Below are 22,003 nucleotides of genomic sequence, written 5' to 3' on the forward strand. Positions count from 1 at the left end.
TTCTCCCAAAAGTAAATAAAAATACTTCCAAATTCGTCTTGTTCACCCAGTTATGGCAAGAAAATGAGAAATTATTACAGTATTAACTCTCAATGATAAATAAGACGTGAATATACTAGAAGAATAATTCAGCTTTATATTCGAATGTGTATTATCATAATAACTGCTCAAAAACATACACGAGTTTTATTAGTGCGGTGGCTGAAGGGGGCGGGGCGGGGATGGCCACCTGAGCTTTGAATTTATAAGTCTAAGTTTTTCTAGACCAGCTTAAGAGGGCTCTTTCTAGATGGGGGGGGGGGGGCAATGTCTCTACACTTGGGGTGAAATGTGATTACGTTGAAATAAAAAATGATGATCATGTTATATATTAATAAAACATAAATTTCTAGGACTGTCCATCTCTAAAGATAGACCTTGTAATTTTACACGCACGCGTTATACCACTAGACCATCAATAGAAATGTATATTATCAAAGAACCGTATAGTGCAGCTACGGTTTTATCGTTTGGTAGAGTCTTTTGACAGCCCACCGCTAGCGTCCTCTGTCGACATAATATTCAGGTTAGATAATTTGGAGAAATGATTTTTGACAATGATTTTGCAAAATTGGTATTTGGAGATATGTATTTCGAAATGTAAATGTATTTATCATCATATTAAAATACAATTTTAAATCAAACAAAGATACAATTTAGAAATCTAATATGACAAATGTCTGATTTGTAAAACAAATATTGATTTTAAGATACAAATATTGATTTTAAGATACAAATATTGATTCCAGTATAAAAATGTCGAAATACGACAACAAATGAAGAAATAAGTATTATGGATTACATGTATTAAGAACTGTTTGGTCTTCCATACGAAGCGTTCGTAAAGCTACAATCACAAAGTTTAAAGTAGGTAAGTCTCTAACTCAATATCATCCAAAATCTTCAACATTGAAAACACGATTCATTTGTCAAATTAAATCAACATTCATGTTGTGATCTTACCGGAAAAAGATGGGCTTTTGATATCCAATATTTAAGACAAAATAAACATTTTACCATTGGTACACGAATCGTGTACCATAATGCGCTTCAGCCCAAGTTGTATCAAGAGACTCGAGGGAAGAGGCTAGACACATTGCACCAAATCAAACGGCATATGTAGACTGGAATAACCAGACGCTAGAAATTTGCACTCGCTTGAGACTGCTGGCTTATTTCGCCGAACATAACTGATTTGAAATTGGATTAAAAACGGAAACCACTGAATGTAAATCAGTTTATATACATTCATATTACAGTATTATATGCGTTGAGACCCACTTTTGTCAATTTCTAGGTCCCAAATGTTAGCGATTTAGCTCCTTTAACATGTTTGATTTCGTGTATGTATAGCTGTGTAACAAAAATTCAACATACTGTTCGATTTACGTGTACGAGTCTCACGTTTGCTTTGCCAAATGCCACCCCGATCCGTTAACTCTAATTCGGATTAACTTATGTATTTCTTAAAGTAAAAGTTGCTTCTTGTAATCAATTCTTGTAAATCAATTAGTTTGCATTTTATAATTTTAAAATATGATTTTCCCTAGCGAGCCACAAATAATTCATAAAATGAGAAAGATACATACCTTTTATCTGACGTTTCTGTATCTGTATCTGTAGTTAGGACCGTTCTCATCTTCAGTAACATTCATAAATGTTCGAATCACGTGAGAGAAAATCATATATATTAACACCCGTCAGTTCAGTGCTATATAACTATGCTGAGATCGCCTGTCTTCTATTAATTAAACCAGATCGCGAACAAGTGAACTGTTAATGAATTACCATTTTTTTTTCTGTTTTGCTAATGTCAAAAATATTAGTTCAATCATATAAGTGGTATGTACTGATGTATCTGATTAAATAAGGGAATAATACGACTAACAAATCACACCGTTCAGGATGATTGAGTGATAAGTTCGCCCGGAGCCTATTTTTGCGCTAAAGGTCTACCCTTTTGGAAAACGGGTTGCAAATGAATCTTTGTACCTACTTATTTTCACTTACTTTTCTTATCACCTAGACGAGGAGTCAGGGTCAATGTCGGATCTTCATGTAGTGCAGGCCATCGAAAGTATAAAAAACGAAACGAAATATAGATCTGTATTTTAATCAGATTGATCTTGGCCAACAACGGGATCGAGCCAGGGACGTTCTGGTTAGTGAGCCGTCTTCATTAGCCCAGGTTAGGAGCAGAACAGTAGGACGTTAAAACTCCATTTCATTTCATTTCATTTGGTTAGTGAGTCAGCGCCTTACCCACTTGGCCAGAGTGGCTCCCACGTGTTAACGGTGTTTTATTTTCTTCGTGGTTTTCATATGGAAAATATTAATACAGAATCCATGACTACTAATATCAGCCATACCTACTGCCAGATCATTGATTAGGGTGCATTTCTGTACATTTAATTTAGGGTTTGGTGTAGGAGGGCGGGGGGGGGGGGTATTCTTAGAACCAATCCAGCCCAATTTTAGCGCTTTGTTTTTAAAAGTGATTCGAGTAACTCTTATTACCCAGTGTGAAGAAATAGGCGGACATTGAAAGACCCCACACACCAAATAATGATTGGTCTATATATATATATATATATATATATATATATATATATATATATATATAATTATGTAAAAGTTCTGATATTTAATAGAATACTCCGAATAAACCAGTAGTATTTACGGGAATACTCCCAATAAACCAGTAATATTTAATAGAATACTCCTAATAAACCAGTCATACTCAAAGGAATACTCCCACTAAACCACGGTAATATTTAATAGAATACTCCCAATAAACCAGCCATACTCAATAGACTACTCCCAATAAACCAGTCACATTTAATATCCTTCACGAAGGTTCTATGGCAACTGTTTGAGATGCTGATATATTTATAGATGTCTGCTTACCTCGTTGCCCCGACAAGTTTTAATTTGTCCCGTTAATCTACACTGTTGGTGGTTGACAGCATCATTACAGGTATAACACGACGCATTATCAGGTATAACGGCTTCTTCTGTAGAAATTATAACATATATTTTATATCACATACAGCCCACGTTTAATAAAAAAAAATATACATTTACAATCAATATAATAAGTTTACAGTTAAAATTAGTAAAATAGTTCTAGAAGACCATGGTAGTAAATTCGAGTGATGGGAGAAGGAAACTAAAATAATTCAAGTCCGGTTCCCATATGCGAGCAAGATACTAAAATTATGCCAAGTCTCGTGGATGGTACGGAAGCCAAATAACCGCTATCCACATGGCGTACACGTGGAGGGACAACTGAAAAGTGCGGTTGAAATTCAAAACGCCGATTTAATACATGTTTATAAAATCATCATTTTAAAGACAGATCCTTTGGTCGAATTTCTACTTACAGTAAGTTACACAGTTACACAGACTACTTAAGATTAACGAAAGTTATACTTACGTGAATTGCATGGAGGGAATTGATTATTCGGTGTGTTTACAATTTGTAAACCATCTCTAGTATTATTACAAATAGCCCCGTTCAAATAAAGTTTACCAGGATTTGTTATCATCCATGTCTTTAAAGCTTTTGTATCACAATCACAATGAATTTGATTTTCATTTAATTCTCTGTAACGGTAGAACAAAATAATATTATTGCCATGCTAAACTTTAAACTTCGATTATAAGTTAATCTACTTTTTTTTTGACATTTGGCACCATAACATATAAATATGATGTAATATTATACGTCGAGTATTATAGAATTGTTATTAGATAATACGTTCAGTATAGAATTGTTAAGATATACGTTCAGTATTATAGAATAAGATATTATACTTACACTGTAACAGGCCCTTCAGTGTTTAACGGCAGAGTTATAAAAGCATGGCGGGAAATACTTGTAATACGATTTCTCCGTAAATTTCTAAAATGAATATCATATTTATTCATTATGACATTGTTATCACCAAAATATGCTTTTGAGTCTGCTCTGTTAACGCAGATAGCAATCACTTACATTTTGTTGGTTTGAAGGACCTTCGTTTTTATCTGTTTTATAGATGACTTGCTTGTACCTAGTAGTTAAACGCCTTCCGAATTGTGTTCTATGTATTGTATTTTAAGAATTGTAATTAAACATTAATAAGCAATTCGTGCTATAACAAATAAATGAAGAAGAAAAAAAGGAAGAAACAAATAACAAAATAACGTACATATTATTTAGGTTTGGAAGATGCTGGAACATATCAGCTGGTATTGAAGTCAGTTTATTTTTGTTTAAAACTCTGAAACGATGAAATAACAAACATAAACAATGTCACAATTGTTTCAATCTGATCAAAATACAGATCTATATTTCGTTTCGTTTTTTTATACTTTCGATGGCCTACACTACATGGAGATCTGACAAGTTATAGCGATAGGTCACGTCAGGGGTCAAAAGACCGACTTATGAATGACCCTTTGATGTCAGACATTTGATTAACCAATCAGCATTGATGTTACTAGTGGATTACCCACAGTTCCGTGCAAAACACGCCTAAAGCTCGCCGTAACAGACCATTTCATTGGCTTATCCCTGACACCATTCAGGACAATTATTTCGACTTGTCGTGCGGCGACTTGTCGCCTCGGAAGTTAATCTGTGCGCATGCAAGTTATCCAATCAGCAAATGCGCAAGCTCGAGTTTGACTTCCGAGGCGACAAGTCGCCGCACGACAAGTCGAAATAATTGTATTTCGTCAACTTGTCGACTTGTCGGGTTGTGAATAAGTCGAAGGCGACAAGTCGACAAGTCGGCAAAATCAACCCGCCGACACCACGAAATAACCCGACGATCGTCACCTTCATTTCGTCGACTTGTCGGGTCAATTCTGTCGACTTGTCGCCTTCTTCACAAGGCGACGATTTAGATTCATTTGAATGGCCGCTAACAGCCACCATAGTGTTTTAACCAGATTGCAATTATTTTAAAATCTGTAATTTTGTACGTTCATAATATTATTTCAGCGAAAAATAACAATTTAATTAAATTAAAGATACATTAGATAAAGAGCTGACAGTTCGCACTATAATAGTTAGAAACTAAATAGTGTAGCCTCGATCATCATTACTATACATGTAAAGTCGGTACGATAAAAAACAGTCTCGATTATCCATTTCATGATTAAATCATGAATGAAAGTTGAGAAGCAAATGGGATCATAATTCAGTAAATATCACAGGCTAGCGATGACATTGAGAGTTGATTATGGTCTAGATAGTTAATTAATGTCTACTTAATAATTTAGATAACATTTAAAACCTAAAGAAAGACCTGCAATAGGCAGATTTAGCTCTTGCATAATGTAAGCTTAATTAATAATCCATTACACCAGGGAAGACCAACCTCAGATGCATGCGCCAAACATGGCGCATTGAATTGGATGATTTGAAGTGGCACATTGTATTCCTGTGATAATAATAGAGTAAGGCAGTAAGCGTGTTCGTTATTTTTAGCGAATTTATTAATTTCGCGAAAATCCTTTTTAGCGGATGTTACCTTCTTTCACATTAATCTGTTTTTTTATAAGTTTAAAATTTGCTTAGGAATCAATACGCGTTGGCGCATCTGAATTCTTGTGTGAACAAATTGGCGCATGGTATGTAAAAGTTTGACACATCTGCATCACACAAACACACTTACATTACAAGTGTGGTGTATACAAGAATAGTGTTATTATAAAACACAAGTGTGATGTGTTCAAGAATATATGATTTAAAGGGCCATTTTCTAAATTTGGTGACTTAGAGATATTCAACTGTTGAATCAGTGCCAATCAAAAATTTACAAGTATATCTCCTTAACCTGTAAAAATATTTTAAGAAGTGGAGCGACCTGGACAACGCTGTCAGACGCACGAGGTTAGACACGTGAATTATTCTGACGTAATTTGGATAAATATTTAAATGGATACAGTTTGGAAATGTATTCTATGATACTTACATTAATTTTAAATTAAACATATTTCTAAAGGCTTTCGGGTGTATACTCTCAATATTGTTATTCATTAAAAATCTGGAATAATAAAAATAACATGATAACTGATTGGGAGTGGGAATGGGAGTTGGGGAGAGGGGTCAAGGTGGCTCAGGCTCAATAATAAGGAGGTCCCAGGCATGGTGTTGGTCGAGAAATCTCCTTGGGATTTTCCTGAAATAAAATAAAATGGGGTTTAACGTCCTATTGTTCTGCCCCGACTTGGCTAATGAAGACGGGCATACGGGAAATTTTGCCCGGGCAGCGGCACATTGGCCTACTTTTATATCGAATTCCAACTGCCAAGGGATCTTTTACGTGCATGCAAATGTATACACGGGGCCTAGGAAAATCCCGACGAACTTTCTCAGCCAATGCTGGGATCGAACACGCGACCTTCGGACTAGCGAGCCACCGTGGCTCCTGGGATTTTCTTGTCTGGTTCCCATTTATCACTGGTCCAAAACGGAACACCTGGCAATGAAAGAGGGTCTAGACTGTTGGGTGGGACAACATGCCGAGGTCTTACGGTTTACGTAAAATATCCCTTGACAATTGAGTAGGCCGAAACACCACTGTCCGCTCAATATTTCCCCCAAGGCACTCTGCATACCGCATGGCTAGTTGTTTCAGAGAAGTAGGACGTTCAATCCTGTCATTTTCATTGGACTATTTTCTTGTGTACCTTTAATACGAGAGTGCTGATACGCATGGAAGGGAGATAAATCTATTTGCATTGCAAACGTTAACGTCAACTATTTCTTATAATTTGTTCAGATGAAATGAAATGGGGTTTAATGTCTTACTGTTCTGCTCCGACTGGGCTAATGAAGATGGGCAATGGTTTTTAATACCATCCGAACGACAATACGTTGTCCCTTGCCAGGCCCTCCGTCCTGCACCACTGACAATGAGGAACCGCACAGGAAAATCTCGATGAACTTTCTCGGCCAACACAGGGGTCGAACACGAGACCAAATGAATGGTATTGCAAAATGATTATTCTAACTAATTTTTTTTTTGTGTCATGTTTATCATAACTGTCCATTTTGTAGAAACCCTTCTCCATTATGTTCGGAAAATTGCAACAATCATTGGTTTTAAGACAATCCATCGTGATAGCGAATATTGGTGAAGCGCTTAGAAGTTACTTTTGGACAGAATATAGCGCTATATTCGTGTAGATGATAAGGGAGATAAATCGGCGTGGAATTGAATCAAAATTCCTGATTGTGTTCCAGAAAACACTTGGTAACATACTTACAATGTCTGTAATTTTTCTAAATTCAAAAATGCATCTTCTCTTATTTCTGTAATTGCATTAGAACTGAGATCTCTGAAAAAGGAATAATAATCAAAGATTATTAACTATCATTTTATCCAACAGCAGGCTCGGAATTCTAACGAACTGTAAGTTTTTTGGTGTGGATTTATCATTTTCTTACTTTGTATTTATGTATATATAAATATCCACCGCAAGAATATTAATGCCTTTTAATATAAATCGAAGGTAACCAAGAGTAACAAGATAAAACACCCATATAACAAATATGAAATCTGAAGTCCGGTAACATGAAACATGATCAGCTCTACTATTAAAGAAAATGCGGACATAAAAAGTGTGTATAAGTGTTTAATATGCAATAAACACGCAACGTATAATCATGAAGAAGGTGATGATAATATAAATTTAAATTTCTTGGTTACGTTTAGTTACCAACAAATCGGGTCGGTCAGACACATAGGTTATTGGTTTTAATGTAGTACGAAAGCAATTGACAATTCTCATCGGGTTTAGCCCAACTACAAGTGATTCAATGTAAATACATTTCATGTAGATATGCTGCACTTTTCCCACACTCGATACGAACCGGATGTGTTAAAAATGTGTGACATGCAAGCAATTAAATGTGGTAAGGCTAAAGTTTTGTTTTATTTCAACACATAAAATGACGACCCTGATAAGGGTATTTACAACTGTTTTAATATGTATTTGGTGTCTACATGTGCCCGAGATGATAGAGAACAATATCGTATGGTTGAGAATCCAAAATAATGGGGAATTGTAAAGCAAATGTATCAATCAGCACTGCCCAGCTATAAAGTAAACAATAAATCATAGGAAATAACAAAACTCCTAAAGAGCTGCATAAATATATAAAATGCAATCATCAAGCTCTGAAAACTGTTTTAGTACACATAAGTCAATATAACCAACCTATTTTTGGGTCAGAAACTGCAATCCCACAGAACTACTTATCGTGAACTTTTTCTAAGGGGCGATGCAGATCGAAAAAAAAGACCATGGCTCAGCCGATTTAAATGCGATCGACATGGAACTGGATTGGGCACGGTTGTTCTTTGGACAATTGTGTATCGACTGAGAGAAATGGGGTTTAATGTCCACTCGAGGTCATTTCGTTACTAACATGACGTACAATTGTATTTCAGTAATACGTTTGTGCGTAGGGATCTTTAGATGAGGGGGGCGGGGAGAAGGCGGAAATCCGGAAGAAGGTTGGACAGGCGACACTACTCCTTGTCACCTACAAGCTTGGGGACCTTATGATCTAAAGCATACTTGCCGTCCCCTCATTACATAGAAATTTCATTGCAATTAACTGGTGTTAAAGCAGTTGCTGAATTGATGACACATTGTTATCATTTTTTAAATTAGTTATATATATCTAATTTAAAAAATGATAACAATGTGTCCTCAATTCAGCAACTGCTTTAACACCAGTTAATTGCATACAGATAAATTTTAATGGTCAGTAGATAAATTTTATCAAGCCTTAAAAAATACTACCCTGGTTTGAAGTACATAGCCCAAAGTTGCGGAGGGCTGACATAGCACAAAAAAAGAAGGAAGATCGAAAATCTACAGTCTATGGTTACTTCAATCAGAATATCGGTTGAGAGATATTAGTCGCGATTTTCGGTGGATTGAAAAACGATCGACATTTAATAATTTAATTTAAAAATGGATAATCGAGACTTTGTTTATCATCGGAAAAATGCTACTTGACCATCGAGACTATATTGTGAACACTTCAAAGCGTGAAACGAGTAATTTGACCGAAATTGTCAATATATTCATTTTTCATTATCTACCAGCTCTTTATCTAAATCTTACATGATGCGTCTTTAAGGAATTTGGTGTCGAAAGACAACATTCTGTGTTGCCACTGGTTTGTAGCAAGACTAACACTTTATCATGACCTTAAAGAAGGAACATTTGACGGTAACAGATATAAGTTTGTTTTTGACATGAATGGAATATATAGTTATGTTGGACAAATTAATAACACATTTTGCGCAAAATCGCACGTTCCATTAATGAGATATGGGCGTCTGGAACAGAAATGGGCAACTCAATAGGCTTACATAAGATTTGTGAAACGATTATTTTGATTATTCTCTCGATGAAAACAGTATCGCCCATTTTAAGTTGAAATATCAAGAACGTTAATGTATATGCCACAGCTGATAATGATCTATGTAATATCAGTAATTCGACATCTTTTAACGTTTAAATTCTGTGCATTATTAGAGTTTAACTATAGATAAATCAGAATAACAACACAGACAGAAAGGACAATAAGTGGAAAGATAGGTTGCGAGGCAACAAAACATACGCCCACAGCAGCTAAATCGTCCGAGCGGGCGACAAGGGTTGTCGCATATTTATTCCTTTGTAGGTAATTGGGGGCCTTTACAAGACAGTTCCATACAGATCAGAATATAAATTTTGTCGTTTGAGGGTTTACAAGGTTCTACAAACTGAAACAAGGGTAATCTACAGAAATTGTTGAAATTTGACAGGCTTTTTCGTTTTACTAATTTAAATAATGCATATAAATTTCATACAGATCATATGATCACTTTTGTCATTCAAACGTTCACAATCGCCATAACTCTAGAAATTATTGACGGAAATTGCTGAAATTAAATAGACCTGTTTCACAAATTTAAATGATGCATAAAAATTTCATACATATCGGATGATAACTTTCATCAATCGAGCATTAACAATAGGTTTAACAAAGTGAAACAAGGGCAATAACTCTAGAAGTAATTATTGTAAATTGCTGAAATTCAATAGGATTTTTCGTTTCACTAATTTAAATCATGCATATAAATTTCACAAAGATCGGGTCATAACTTTTGGCGTGAAACAAGGGCAATAACTCTAGACGTAATGAAGGGGAATTGCTGAAATTTAATGGGCTTCTTCGTTTAACTAATCTAAATAATGCATATAAATTTCACAAAGATTGGGTGATAACTTTTGGCGTTGGAGCGTTCACAAGGTTCAATAAAGTGAAACAAGGGCCATAACTCTAGACGTAAGAAACGGAAATTGCTGAATTTCAATAGGCTTCTTCGTCTCACTAATTTAAATAATGCATATAATTTTCAGAAAGATCGAATGATAACTTTTGACGTTATAGCGTTCACAAGGATCAATAAAGTGAAACAAGGGCCATAACTCCAGACGTAATAAACGGAAATTGCTGACATTCAATAGGCTTCTTCGTTTCAGTAATCTAAATAATGCATATAAATTTCATAAAGATCGGATGATAACTTTTGACGTTAGAGCGTTCACAAGGATCAATAAAGTGAAACGAGGGCCATAACTCTAGACGTTATAAACGGAAATTACTGAAATTCAGTACGCTTCATCGTTTCAGTAATCTAAATAATGCATATAAGTTTCAGAAAGATCGGATGATAACTTTTGGCGTTAGAGCGTTCACAAGGTTCAATAAAGTGAAACTAGGGCCATAACTCTAGACGTAATAAACAGAAATTGTTTAAGTTCAATAGGCTTTTTCGTTTCACTAACTTAAATATTGCATAAAAATTTCACAAAGATCGTATGTTAACTTTTGGCATTAGAGCGTTCACAAGGTTCAACAAAGTGAAACAGGGGTCATAACTCTAGACGTAATAAACAGAAATTATTGAAATTAAATAGGATTCTTCATCTCACTAATGTAAACAACATATATAAATTTTAAAACAATGGGATGATAACTTTTGGCGTAAGAGCGTTCACAAAAAATTGTGGACGATGGACGGACGGACGGACGGACGGACGGACGGGGGCGACGGCAATATACTTCCACATTTCAATGTGGGCGTATAAAAATAAAACAAAATGGTCTTCTATGGTTAAGGTCCGGGGATGTGGGAACGAAGTACAGAATCCAGACGTTCAAAGCATTGCGCAAACATGACTGAAAAGATGAACCTGTCTGTTTTCCCCGAGAAGCAGGCTAAAAGAATTGAAGATCTGGGTCATTTCCTACTCGACTCAAATTAAATTTAGCCACACAGAGCAAAATATTAAAATATGCCACCTAAAGATAAAGGCTACTTCACTTATTTATAATCACAGAGATAACAAAGCAAATTACATGGCTGCCCTGGACAACGCCATCTTGTGTGGACAGAAACCCACCAACATTACATTTAATATCCTGACATTACTTCTTAGATTTCCGTTGTCACGTTAAACACTTAATAATTGCTAAATAATCAAATTGTCCATCGCCTAATGGGCAGACAAACTAGGTGTCATAAGATATATACAGAATATCTAAATAACTATATTCTCTCACCCCTAAAACATATAATTAAAGTAAGAAAACTGTACAGCGCTAACTCTCCGACAAAGCACACATTACCACAGACAATTTAAAACGTCAAAATGCCATACATTAACCTGAACGCCGCGATAGATCCATTCAAAACTCGAGGGTTGGCTGAACTTGCCAAAAACCCACGAGGTTAAACAGACCATCCACATAATTATTATTAATAATATTTCTTGCATTTACTGTATATAGCGGAACATTGCAAACTAAAGTCTGATATTATGCGCGTTTGAGAATTATTCTAACACTGGAGAATTTTCTTGAAAAGGTGTATCTTAAAGCTACGTTCCCAGAAAAGTATTTATCGGGTGGTTATTTCCAATAAAGGTATGGCAATTTTAGTATATATGGAAAGTAGAAATACAGGGGCGGATCCAGGGGGGGGGGGGGGGTGCTCAGCTACATAATTTTTTTGTAAATCAATACTTTGTATGAGAAAAGTTTCTCGGCCGTGTGCTTTATCCTTCATCGTCAGATGTGGGACAGAATGGGCACTCAAAGCACGAGATAATGATATAGACATTATGTGATATCACAATTGATTCACAATCAAAATTGACGTTAAACGAGGTGTTGAATTTCTCTGTTTAAAAAGCTCAATGTGTATGTATATATGATGATAGAGGCAATGCGGGAAGTGGGGGGGGGGGATACATTGCCTCAGGAACCTGCCCCTGAAATTCCTGGATCCGCCCCTGAAATATCCAATCTTACTAGAAAAATACTGGATTCCCTGAAAAACACTCATACAGGACAAAAATGTACGAGTTTCCCTAATCGACAGCCCGACGATTAGGAGTGTCTGCACGCGTGACGTCGAAGGTAGCACGCGGAGATTGAGCGCTTGATGTACATGTTGATAAACTTTATGAAGAGTTAGACGTACAACACCTGTGATAAAAATCGCGGAAAAGGACGTGGACAGTGGATAATCCGAGAATTTAATTAGGCTTCGATGTTTGTAATAAATAGTAGCGATAAAGGCATAAATAGTCAGCGATAAAGGCAACATCGTCTTTTATATGCAATGAATTCTCCTCCGACATCGCACCCGTTGTGTCACGTGACACAAACATGACCTATTTTGATGGAGTTTTTATAGCCGGGTATTCCCTGACAATTACAATGTTTTGAGATGGATGAAGCAAAATTATGATAAATTAATTAGTTTCAATATGTTTTTAGTCCAAATATTTCATCAAATCATCCAGTTTGTACCCGGGAATGTATCTTTAAACAAAGTTTTGAAATTCTGTACGGTTTAAGGCGATTTACTATAATCCTATACTCCATCAGGTTTCAGCATTATAAGCCAAGGGGCGTTTGGTATATTTTGGTGTATTTACACAAGGAAGTTTATATATTATCTAGGTTTGAGATCTCAGTGTTCTAGATGGTATATATGTAGCAACTGACAGGGGTAATATTATCAACATATTTACGAATCCTGAATATGATGCGGGCAGCGGGGTCCTAGGTGGATTATACATGTTTAGTTGATCTTGTGATATATTTATGAGGATACTGTGATTTGATGGGGGGAAGTACAAACGCAGTTGCTGTTGATACCGTGAGATAAAGATGAGGTATTCCGATATTCATGAGACGCATATTTACTGCCTGACAAACATTGGTTACATACTGATCCATCTAAACACACAATTTAAGTCATGACACTTGAATGGGTGACGGAGCTTGTGATCTAAATTGCACACGCTAGAGAACTGAATAAACGCAATATTCAACGTGCTGATAGAAACAGTTCCAAAATTTAAGCGCCTCGACTTTTTTGTTTTAGTTTCGATCTTCGCCGCAATCCTACTATATTACTAAGAAATTTTGCTATCTTAACTGTTGCTTTCAGTTAAAAAGAACTGTTAGAGAAAACGTTGTCTGTTACGTCACACTTAAAAATCAAAAAGCACAAATCAATCCATATTCCTGAAGCAATGGCCCGAGAAATCCCTACGAAACACTGCGAGGAGTATGAAATCAATCATGTTTTTCTAGAAAGTTTTCTTGGCGTCAAATTAATTCTTCTGAACATCTACTTCACATATAAACATGCAGGCTTTTTAATGTATAAATTGTTTTACTTCTATGAGCAGCTTAAGATTCAATTTGCAGGAAAATAAACAAATTGAATTAGATGTTCGATGTTAATAAACCCATGACTGCTGTCTTGATCTATGACAAGACTAATGTACGACAATCTTTACTTGACCTTTTAATGGGACTGTTCGTCTTAATATTTGATAACACTTGGCTTTTGTATGCAGCAAATATCATATTTACATAATACGCAGGGTACAATGAACAAGAATATGAGTTTCTTTGAGCTTTTTTCAAAGGATTTATATTACGATAGCGATTGATATTCTGAGTATAGTGAGTGGAAAATAGATTCAATGTGTGATTTATTCATGTTTAATATCAAAAACATATTGAATAAGAATTGCAATGTACGTCGAAAAATTATATTTAAGGATAAATGGTTGAATTTTACTTTGATTACGGTGAATTGTTACAAATGAAATGAACAACAAAATTACTTGTAACCTGAGCAGAGACTTCCTTAGGGAAATCGATGATTTGATTGTTTCAATTTCTCCAACAATAAAGCAATAATCAAGTAGTGTTATTCCTGCGAGGTTTGTAAATTGTATTGTAGTTTGTTTCGCTCAATCTATCTCAATGGAAAATCACAGAAGTATGGTTCACTTCTATATAGTTATTAATTTTGTAACATTCTTTATCGTTAAGCCATCGTAGTTCCTGTGTTTCCGCCCCGATATGAAGAAATGAATAAAAAATTTATTGTTTGACGATGATCAACAGATAATGTATTAATGAAATTAGTTTTTTGATTAAAAGCGAAAAAGACAACCACGAAGTTCATTTCTAGATTAAATTATGAAAAATATTTAGTTGGCTTATATTTAATTTATCTCATATTTCAGAATTGGGTAACATGATCAAAAACTATGTTTTAAAGGACAAATCCCGATAATATTTTGGAGAATAAAACTGCTTAATTTTGTGTTAAAATCCTCCACCTTAGGGCCGAGCAACCAACTCAATAATGTGATACGTTTTCAAACAACTTAAACCGATAAGTCTTCATCTGGAAATGTAGACCGGTGTCTCAAGTTGTATTATACGGTGTCTGGATAAAACCAGGCTTTTATTTTATAAAAATAATGTGTAGGTGAAATTTACCTTTCGTTATCAAGTACAGCACATGGGTCATTCATTGCATAGAACTCTAAAGGAACGGGGATCGGTTATCAGGTCAGCCAACGAAAAAAATGACCTGAAATCTTAAAAGGGTTACGTGTCCGGATAACCAGTTTTGACGTTCACGTCCAAACGACTAAATATTTTGAGCTGAAATTTTGAGACACGGTAAATACACCATTTCTCCATATGTTGGCGTATAAATTTTATACGTACTCGGATTTTTAATTTTGAGACTCTGTTCAAATCGGGATAGTCCCTTTAAAGATTGACTAAGTGGGATAAGATTTGAATTTATAGATTGAAACTAGTGCCTCTTGATTGAAATAAACTGCAGCTATACTAAAGGAAAGTCATCGTAAAGAAAAGTGTGTTTAAGTACATCTACAGTAGATATCGCTTGTGTGATAACTTTCATAATCTACTGAGCAATATCTCCTAGGAGATGTTGCTTTCAATCTATACCACAGAATTATATTTAATTATTTGTACGTGTAAGAAAGGGTTGGGCGATATATAAAATCTTCTAATGGCCTATTTTGATATGAAAAAATACTCATAGGAGATTTTCTATTTACCATATCGCAGGAGATTCTCTGTTTATCATATCTATAAAGTGATCACTAGATTGTTTTAACAGAGTTACTTAACCCATTTAAGGAATTTCATTCTTCAAATGTATGGGTGACTTCCACCACTATAACTTTGCTAATTACATGATTATCTAGTGGAATCTGTAAACTCGTGGTAACCTGGACACATAAACTACTGGAAGTTTACATGTCTTCCAAAAATATTACAAGAGTCTCTCAATAAAATACATATTCAACTATCTCGTCAACAGGCGAAATTTTACTAGAAGCATCGCCGACAGGTCAAATTGGACTGGAAAGCATCGTCAACATGTGAAATTTGACTAGAAGCATCGTCGACAGGTGAAATTGGGCTAGAAGCATATTGTCTGGTAGCCCACCTCTGCTCTTGTACAGTAGTACACCAGTCACTACCCGTGTTTATATGACGCGATATTTTAAATTTGGATGGATTTCAGAAATGAACCGCGTGTCAAACTACTACCCCAACAGATTCACAAGATCAGTCGCGTGGAATAAATAATTAGTTCTGTATGAGTACAGAAAGGCGCTTCTACCCAACACTACGATAGAAATTAGCCACAGTAAGTTTAGATGTTTAAGGGCAGGCCATGAATACATGTATTGAAGAATTGCATGATTTAAGTGCATCTCTTAAACGAGATTTAGAATCACCCAGTACATATTTCAAATTATTTATACCCCGTCAAGCTTCGCCCGTACACGGAGCAAAGTATGATTTTCATCTGACCAATTAACGCAACATCGTACAGCACTTCAATGCACGCACCCTACCTTGCCTCAATGCACGTTTAAATAAATATATATGTTATGATGGACAGGGGTCCTATTTTGAATAAAATGTGTATTATCGGCTATATAGTACAATGAGTTATAATAGCGTTAAGAAGCCCACCGGGTTAGACAGGTCACGTTACTCATGGTCATACAAGATTTTGGAATCAAACTCACTAATACACAAATGAAACTCCCTTGATCTGGACGATTCAGGACCAAGAGTTTCCCAGTGAGGCAATTCTAGAGTGGTACTGTTGTATCATTTAATTAATAAGTAATACTTTTTAAGTTTACTTTCCCTTCGTAGAATGTTCGTCTTTATTTAATATATTATGCAATAAAAAATGGCTTATACTTACAAGACTACAATGTTGGATGGTATACCAACAACGACTTCAGTGAGTCCTTTAGAACGACACGTTACAGTTGGTCTGGTAGATTCTAGATTACAATCACATGGTTTGCCTAAAGTTAGACTAGAATAACATGCTAATCTTGCACCGTTAACATCGGTTAAACACAAAACACACAAAACCATCAACAATTCACTAATCCACACATCCATTTTGGCTGCAAACATTTGTATCCAGAATGAGATACCAAGGGCGCTAAATCACACAATGGAGCTGTTGCAGCTAATATCTACTGTACTCATATCTAATAGCCACGCCCAGATAAAATCTTAGGTACTTTTTCTCAATAGTTGCTTCTTTTCTATATCCCGGTCACATGGTTCTCCTCGCAGATTGTTTTGCAGTTGTTGTCAGTGAGTGTTGTTTGTATCTGAGTGCACTAGATTATCGAGTATTTCTTTACAATGTTGATATGAAGTGCTCCAATCACATCTACTTGAGAGTTCTAGAATAGAATTGAAACACATATAAAAAATCAATACAAATGAATAGAATAATGAAATTATGAATATTTGAAAGAACTTATGTTGGGATCAGGGTGCTAGCCAAGCATTGAATTTGTATTAAGTTAATGAGTTAACAGCGTTTCTAAAGCCAATATGTGTATTATTCAGTCTGTTGCGTTATCTGGATAACATGCATTAACCCTTTAATGATTGTAATTTCAAATTATTCTGATTATGATATATATTGCAGAATATAGCTAATTTAGGAATAAAATACCATTTTCAACAACATTATGACAGATTTTCCATAAACTTTTCTCATTCTTAATCCCGTTCCAATAATGGGACGCTGCCCACTATTGATACAGTATTTTACAATGCATTAAACGATGAATTGATCGAAATAATTACATTAATATCTGATAATTTAATCTACGATTAAAATTTATAAGGTTTTCCTTCGCAGTAAATATTAGTCACTAGACGTATCGTCTATGAACAAGTGGTTGTCATGCAACAAACGCCCATATTGCGCATAAGATAGGGCCCCTTTTATTTCACCACTGCTTTACATCGAATATGAAAAAAATATGTTAGAAAACTGTAGCATCTATGGCCTGCACAAGGTCTGTGGGCAAGGGACATAACTTGGGAACGGAAGGCCAATGAACACTGAGTATCGATAATGTTTGTCCTCTCTTGATCACAATGCTTCACACAAAATTTGAAATAAATCAGGTACGGAAGGCTCTGGAACGCTGAATATCAGCGGTGATCGTCCTCGGATGGGCCAAATGCTTCACGCCAAATTTGAAATATAAGGTTTCCAGCAAGGGGACGAAGCTTTAAGGCTTCCAGCAAGGGGTCGGAGCATTAAAATGATCACTAACTTCTAATAGCTAGTCAAGATCCTGGTTTATATTAAATAATCTTAATATGAGTTAGTACACGATGATTTATATGGAAAATTTTCCTAAATAAAAAAAAAACAATACATTTATTTGGCCAATGCAAAAGTATTATTACTCGCATTCCATTCTTTGAATTTTTGGCAACATGGGAAGCTGCCATTTTGGTAAAGTGAGGTAACTCCGCAGAGCCGAGCTTGCCTTGAATTGATCAAGAACATCTAGGCACAATCTTATGACTGATAAACTTTTCTTGCTTTTAGAACGTCGGCCACTTTAACAGGTTCCATTGGTAAAGTTCGCCTGTTCTTACTGTATGTTTGTATTTTATGATTTTGTTGTAATTTGGGCCGTTGGTGTGCTGTATTTTATTACATAATGAATTCTGTAACAAAATACTCATTTGTATATGCAATTATAAGATGTTTCTCTTCTGTTACCTTGACCATGAATACGCTAGGACACTAATGGCCTTAATCGTAATCATAGTGGCTAAAATTAGACTTCAAAAACATTGAGTGGTAAGATATACATGTAGAGTAGGCCAACCAAATTTAAAACCGGAATGAAATATAGATCAAAACTTCAATAATGCATAATTTGTCATTTTTTTATGAACACATTTAAATTATGGACATGGTGTGTATCTATAACATAGCTTTCCTCGCCGGTCACTTTTTGCAACAGATCTATATTTCGATTCTTTTTTTTATACTTCCGATGGCCTCTACTACATGAAGATCTGTCAAACTGAAGAGGGGGGTTGCGTCAGGGTGACCTTTGACCCCATGGCGTCATACATTTGATAAACCAATCAGCGTTGATGTGTTCTAGTAGGATACCCACAGTTCCGTGCATCGCACGCCAAGAACTCGCTGCAACAGATCGTTTCATTGGCTAATCCATCACATCAAACAGAACGCGGATTATATAACAACTCTTCCAGATCCTAGTGTAGTAAAGACAAATAAAACGAAATTTTAAACTATAAACAACGAAACGAAATAGGATCTGTGTTTTAATCAGATTGTGTTTGCAACTCATGTACTTTAGGCGCTTTTGACGAAAAACGCTTTTGTCGGTCATTGGTAAGATCGTTTTTGTCGGTGATTAGTAAGACTGTTCTTGTCAGTGATAAGTAAGACCGTTCATTAGTAGGACACACATTCATTATCGTTACAAATATCCCCGTTTGTAACATCCAACAGTAAGGTATTCCGATCTTTAGTGTAATTTAAATTACTAACAAATATATTTCTTGCATTTTTGTATATCAAAACAGTTTGTTATTACTACTAATTACGTTTCGAAATACATGCATAACTTGCCACAGACCAGAGTTGTGACCCTTGATTGAAACGATTATTGACAACCATATGTTATCATAACCGTACTTTCTCTTCAAGGTAACATTCTTGGCAGATGTTCATCAAATTTTTAAAAAGTACGGCAGAGGTGGCCCCTGTCGATTATAAGTGTTTTTATATTTAAGTCATTGTCACTTGTTTACGATTACTGACAAAGCTAAAGGATTCTTCGGCGGGGCGATTTACCCAATACTACCCAATACCACCCACTACCACCCGAATACCACTCCAATATCACCACATACTACCCAATACTACAACATAATGGTGCCTAATGGGCATATTACTTGATTTGTTTCAAAAATAGTGAGATATATCGTGGGAAATGTGATTTCCGATGTCTGCCTCCCTATATCACCCAAAATCAAGCAAATAATAACCCAATACTGCCAAATACTTATCAAATACCACTAAATACTACACAATATTATAAAATACAAACCTAATATTGTCAATTAGCAGCAGATCAGTATAATAATTGCAACGAATATTCGATAACTTATAGATCTCGATCATTATTTACAATATAGTCACTCCCTGCCTAATCCCAAAACCTTGTGTCCACTAATAAAACACCCAGGGAAACAATCATTATGATGAAGAACTGGTGGGTGTAATTGTTCGTACTTGGTTTTCTTTTATTTACTTATACTTCGCAAGTTACATTTGTATAAGAATATCCATTTTCAGATATAAGTAACATTAACCTAATATTATGTCCTCCACACCCATATTTCTTTAAACTGCCGATTTAATGTTAAGACAAATCTTCATTCTGATATATTATGACAAATATATAACTTTATTAATGTTGCAAATAAGACAAATAATTGTCATTTTATTTCTGATTTGCATAATGCGAATGTCTTATCTTAGAATATAAATGCATATTGACAATATCATCCCCTCCCAATAGAACAAACATATTTCTTAGCTAGTAAATATATTGAATATGAAATTATATTGATAACAGGTCCCTAGTTAATAACTTATATCTCTCTCCTTCCTTTAAATCGCTGATATTCTATCGCACACTTTGAAATCATTCAATAATAAGGCTTAAATATGCAATATGTAAGATTTGGATAAAGAGCTGGCTGTTCTTGCTATATTAGTTTCAAAATAGATAACTCAAAATTAATATATTGAAAATTCCATTCCAATTACTTTATTCTGAGCGAAGATATCGCTGTTTGAAGTTTTGAGAAGATGTGGCATATTGTTTATTATCGTTGTAACGTTACCTTTTAATCGAGACTCAGTCTCGCTTCTTCATTTTTAAATTAAATCATTAAATGGCGATCGCATTTCAATCCGTTTAAATCGTCGCCATCCGATGGTCTAGATAGTCGTGTGAATAAATGTCTAAATAATTGAAGCCGAAATGAAAACCTGCAATAGGCAGATTTAGCACTTACATTAATGCATCTTTATATCAATGAATAGTAATTAACTTATGATATGGAAATGGATGACGGGGGAGTCAAAGGGTTACTGTACAATACATTTGTACAAGACATTTATATTACAGAATATTTCTGTTACTGCTATATATATTGAGGAAGACAATGCAGGAAAAATGTACAACAAAACATAACCAGTACAGGAATAGCACAGATAGTATACATTTTAAATCAAAAAGTAATTATTAGACTTTAAACCAATTTTGTGTCGTATCTTATAAATAGTCATGTAAGCAAGTTTTCGTGCATCCTGGGACCTTTTGTGACATAGATATTATATAAATATGTTTGTCTTACGGTTGTAAATAACAATATATGTAACTTACAGACTACGTGCTCCTATATAGATTTGGTACTATTCTTATAACATCCAAATGTGGTCACCACGTTAACACCGTCTCTCTCTAACAACCTCTACTTCATAGTGCCGTGTAGTGATTTATTGTACATTGTTTGACGGATTAATATATCAATAGACAAAAATTGACCTCAAATATATCCTTGTGTCATTAAAGGAAAACAATAGCCTAAAGGGACAAGTGTACAAATGAGTTATTGTGTCCAGCAGCCTATTGTCTGTAGATCCAATTTGTATATTGTTGAGACTAATCTTTTCTAGCTTTAGATTAATTAAAGATATACTATTACCATACTTATTATCACCTCTCATAAAATATTTAAAAATGATTGATGTGTCGTGTTAGTTCCCCGGGCTACAGCATGGCCTATATCCGATTAAGTCTATTTTGTATACAGCTGTACAGATTTATCCTTAACCACTATGTATCACTCACTATATCCTCTACGATTCTCTTGTCATCCAAATTTCAATTAATAACATTTATTGGCGAGAAGAACAGAACACAGTATTTGTTTGGGCGACGTTTCGAAGAGTATTCTCCAAACGTTATCTAGCTAATACAGTAATACAAGAATTATGAGATCAATATATACAGAAAAACTATAACAACAATTAATGAAACCATACCCCCTTTGATCTTGTTGTCCTGTATGGTTTCATGAATTATTGTTATAGTTTTTCTGTATATATTGATCTCATAATTATTGTATTAC

The 22,003-nt window shown here is 35.1% G+C and overlaps 1 protein-coding gene across 6 annotated transcripts in view; it reads right to left on the reverse strand.

Annotated features, from left to right (window-relative positions):
* The window catches only part of LOC126811152 (uncharacterized), an 81,000-nt gene that overhangs the window by 44,446 nt on the left and 14,551 nt on the right, over positions 1–22,003 (reverse strand). For 5 of the 6 annotated variants that reach the window (XM_050536651.2, XM_050536653.2, XM_050536652.2 and 2 more), the window contains exons 2-8: positions 16,692–17,190; positions 7,303–7,374; positions 6,006–6,077; positions 4,233–4,304; positions 3,860–3,943; positions 3,476–3,645; positions 2,947–3,053 (exon numbers count right to left, since the gene is read on the reverse strand). In XM_050536651.2, coding sequence (XP_050392608.1) covers positions 2,947–3,053; positions 3,476–3,645; positions 3,860–3,943; positions 4,233–4,304; positions 6,006–6,077; positions 7,303–7,374; positions 16,692–16,912 — 798 coding nt within the window. In that variant the 5' untranslated portion in view covers positions 16,913–17,190. Of the gene's footprint in view, positions 1–2,946; positions 3,054–3,475; positions 3,646–3,859; positions 3,944–4,232; positions 4,305–6,005; positions 6,078–7,302; positions 7,375–16,691; positions 17,191–21,255; positions 21,285–22,003 lie in introns of those variants that run through there. The other variant, XM_050536649.2, reaches the window with a different exon arrangement.

This window comes from Patella vulgata, chromosome 2, assembly GCF_932274485.2.
Source record: "Patella vulgata chromosome 2, xgPatVulg1.2, whole genome shotgun sequence".
Lineage (NCBI taxonomy): Eukaryota > Metazoa > Mollusca > Gastropoda > Patellidae > Patella > Patella vulgata.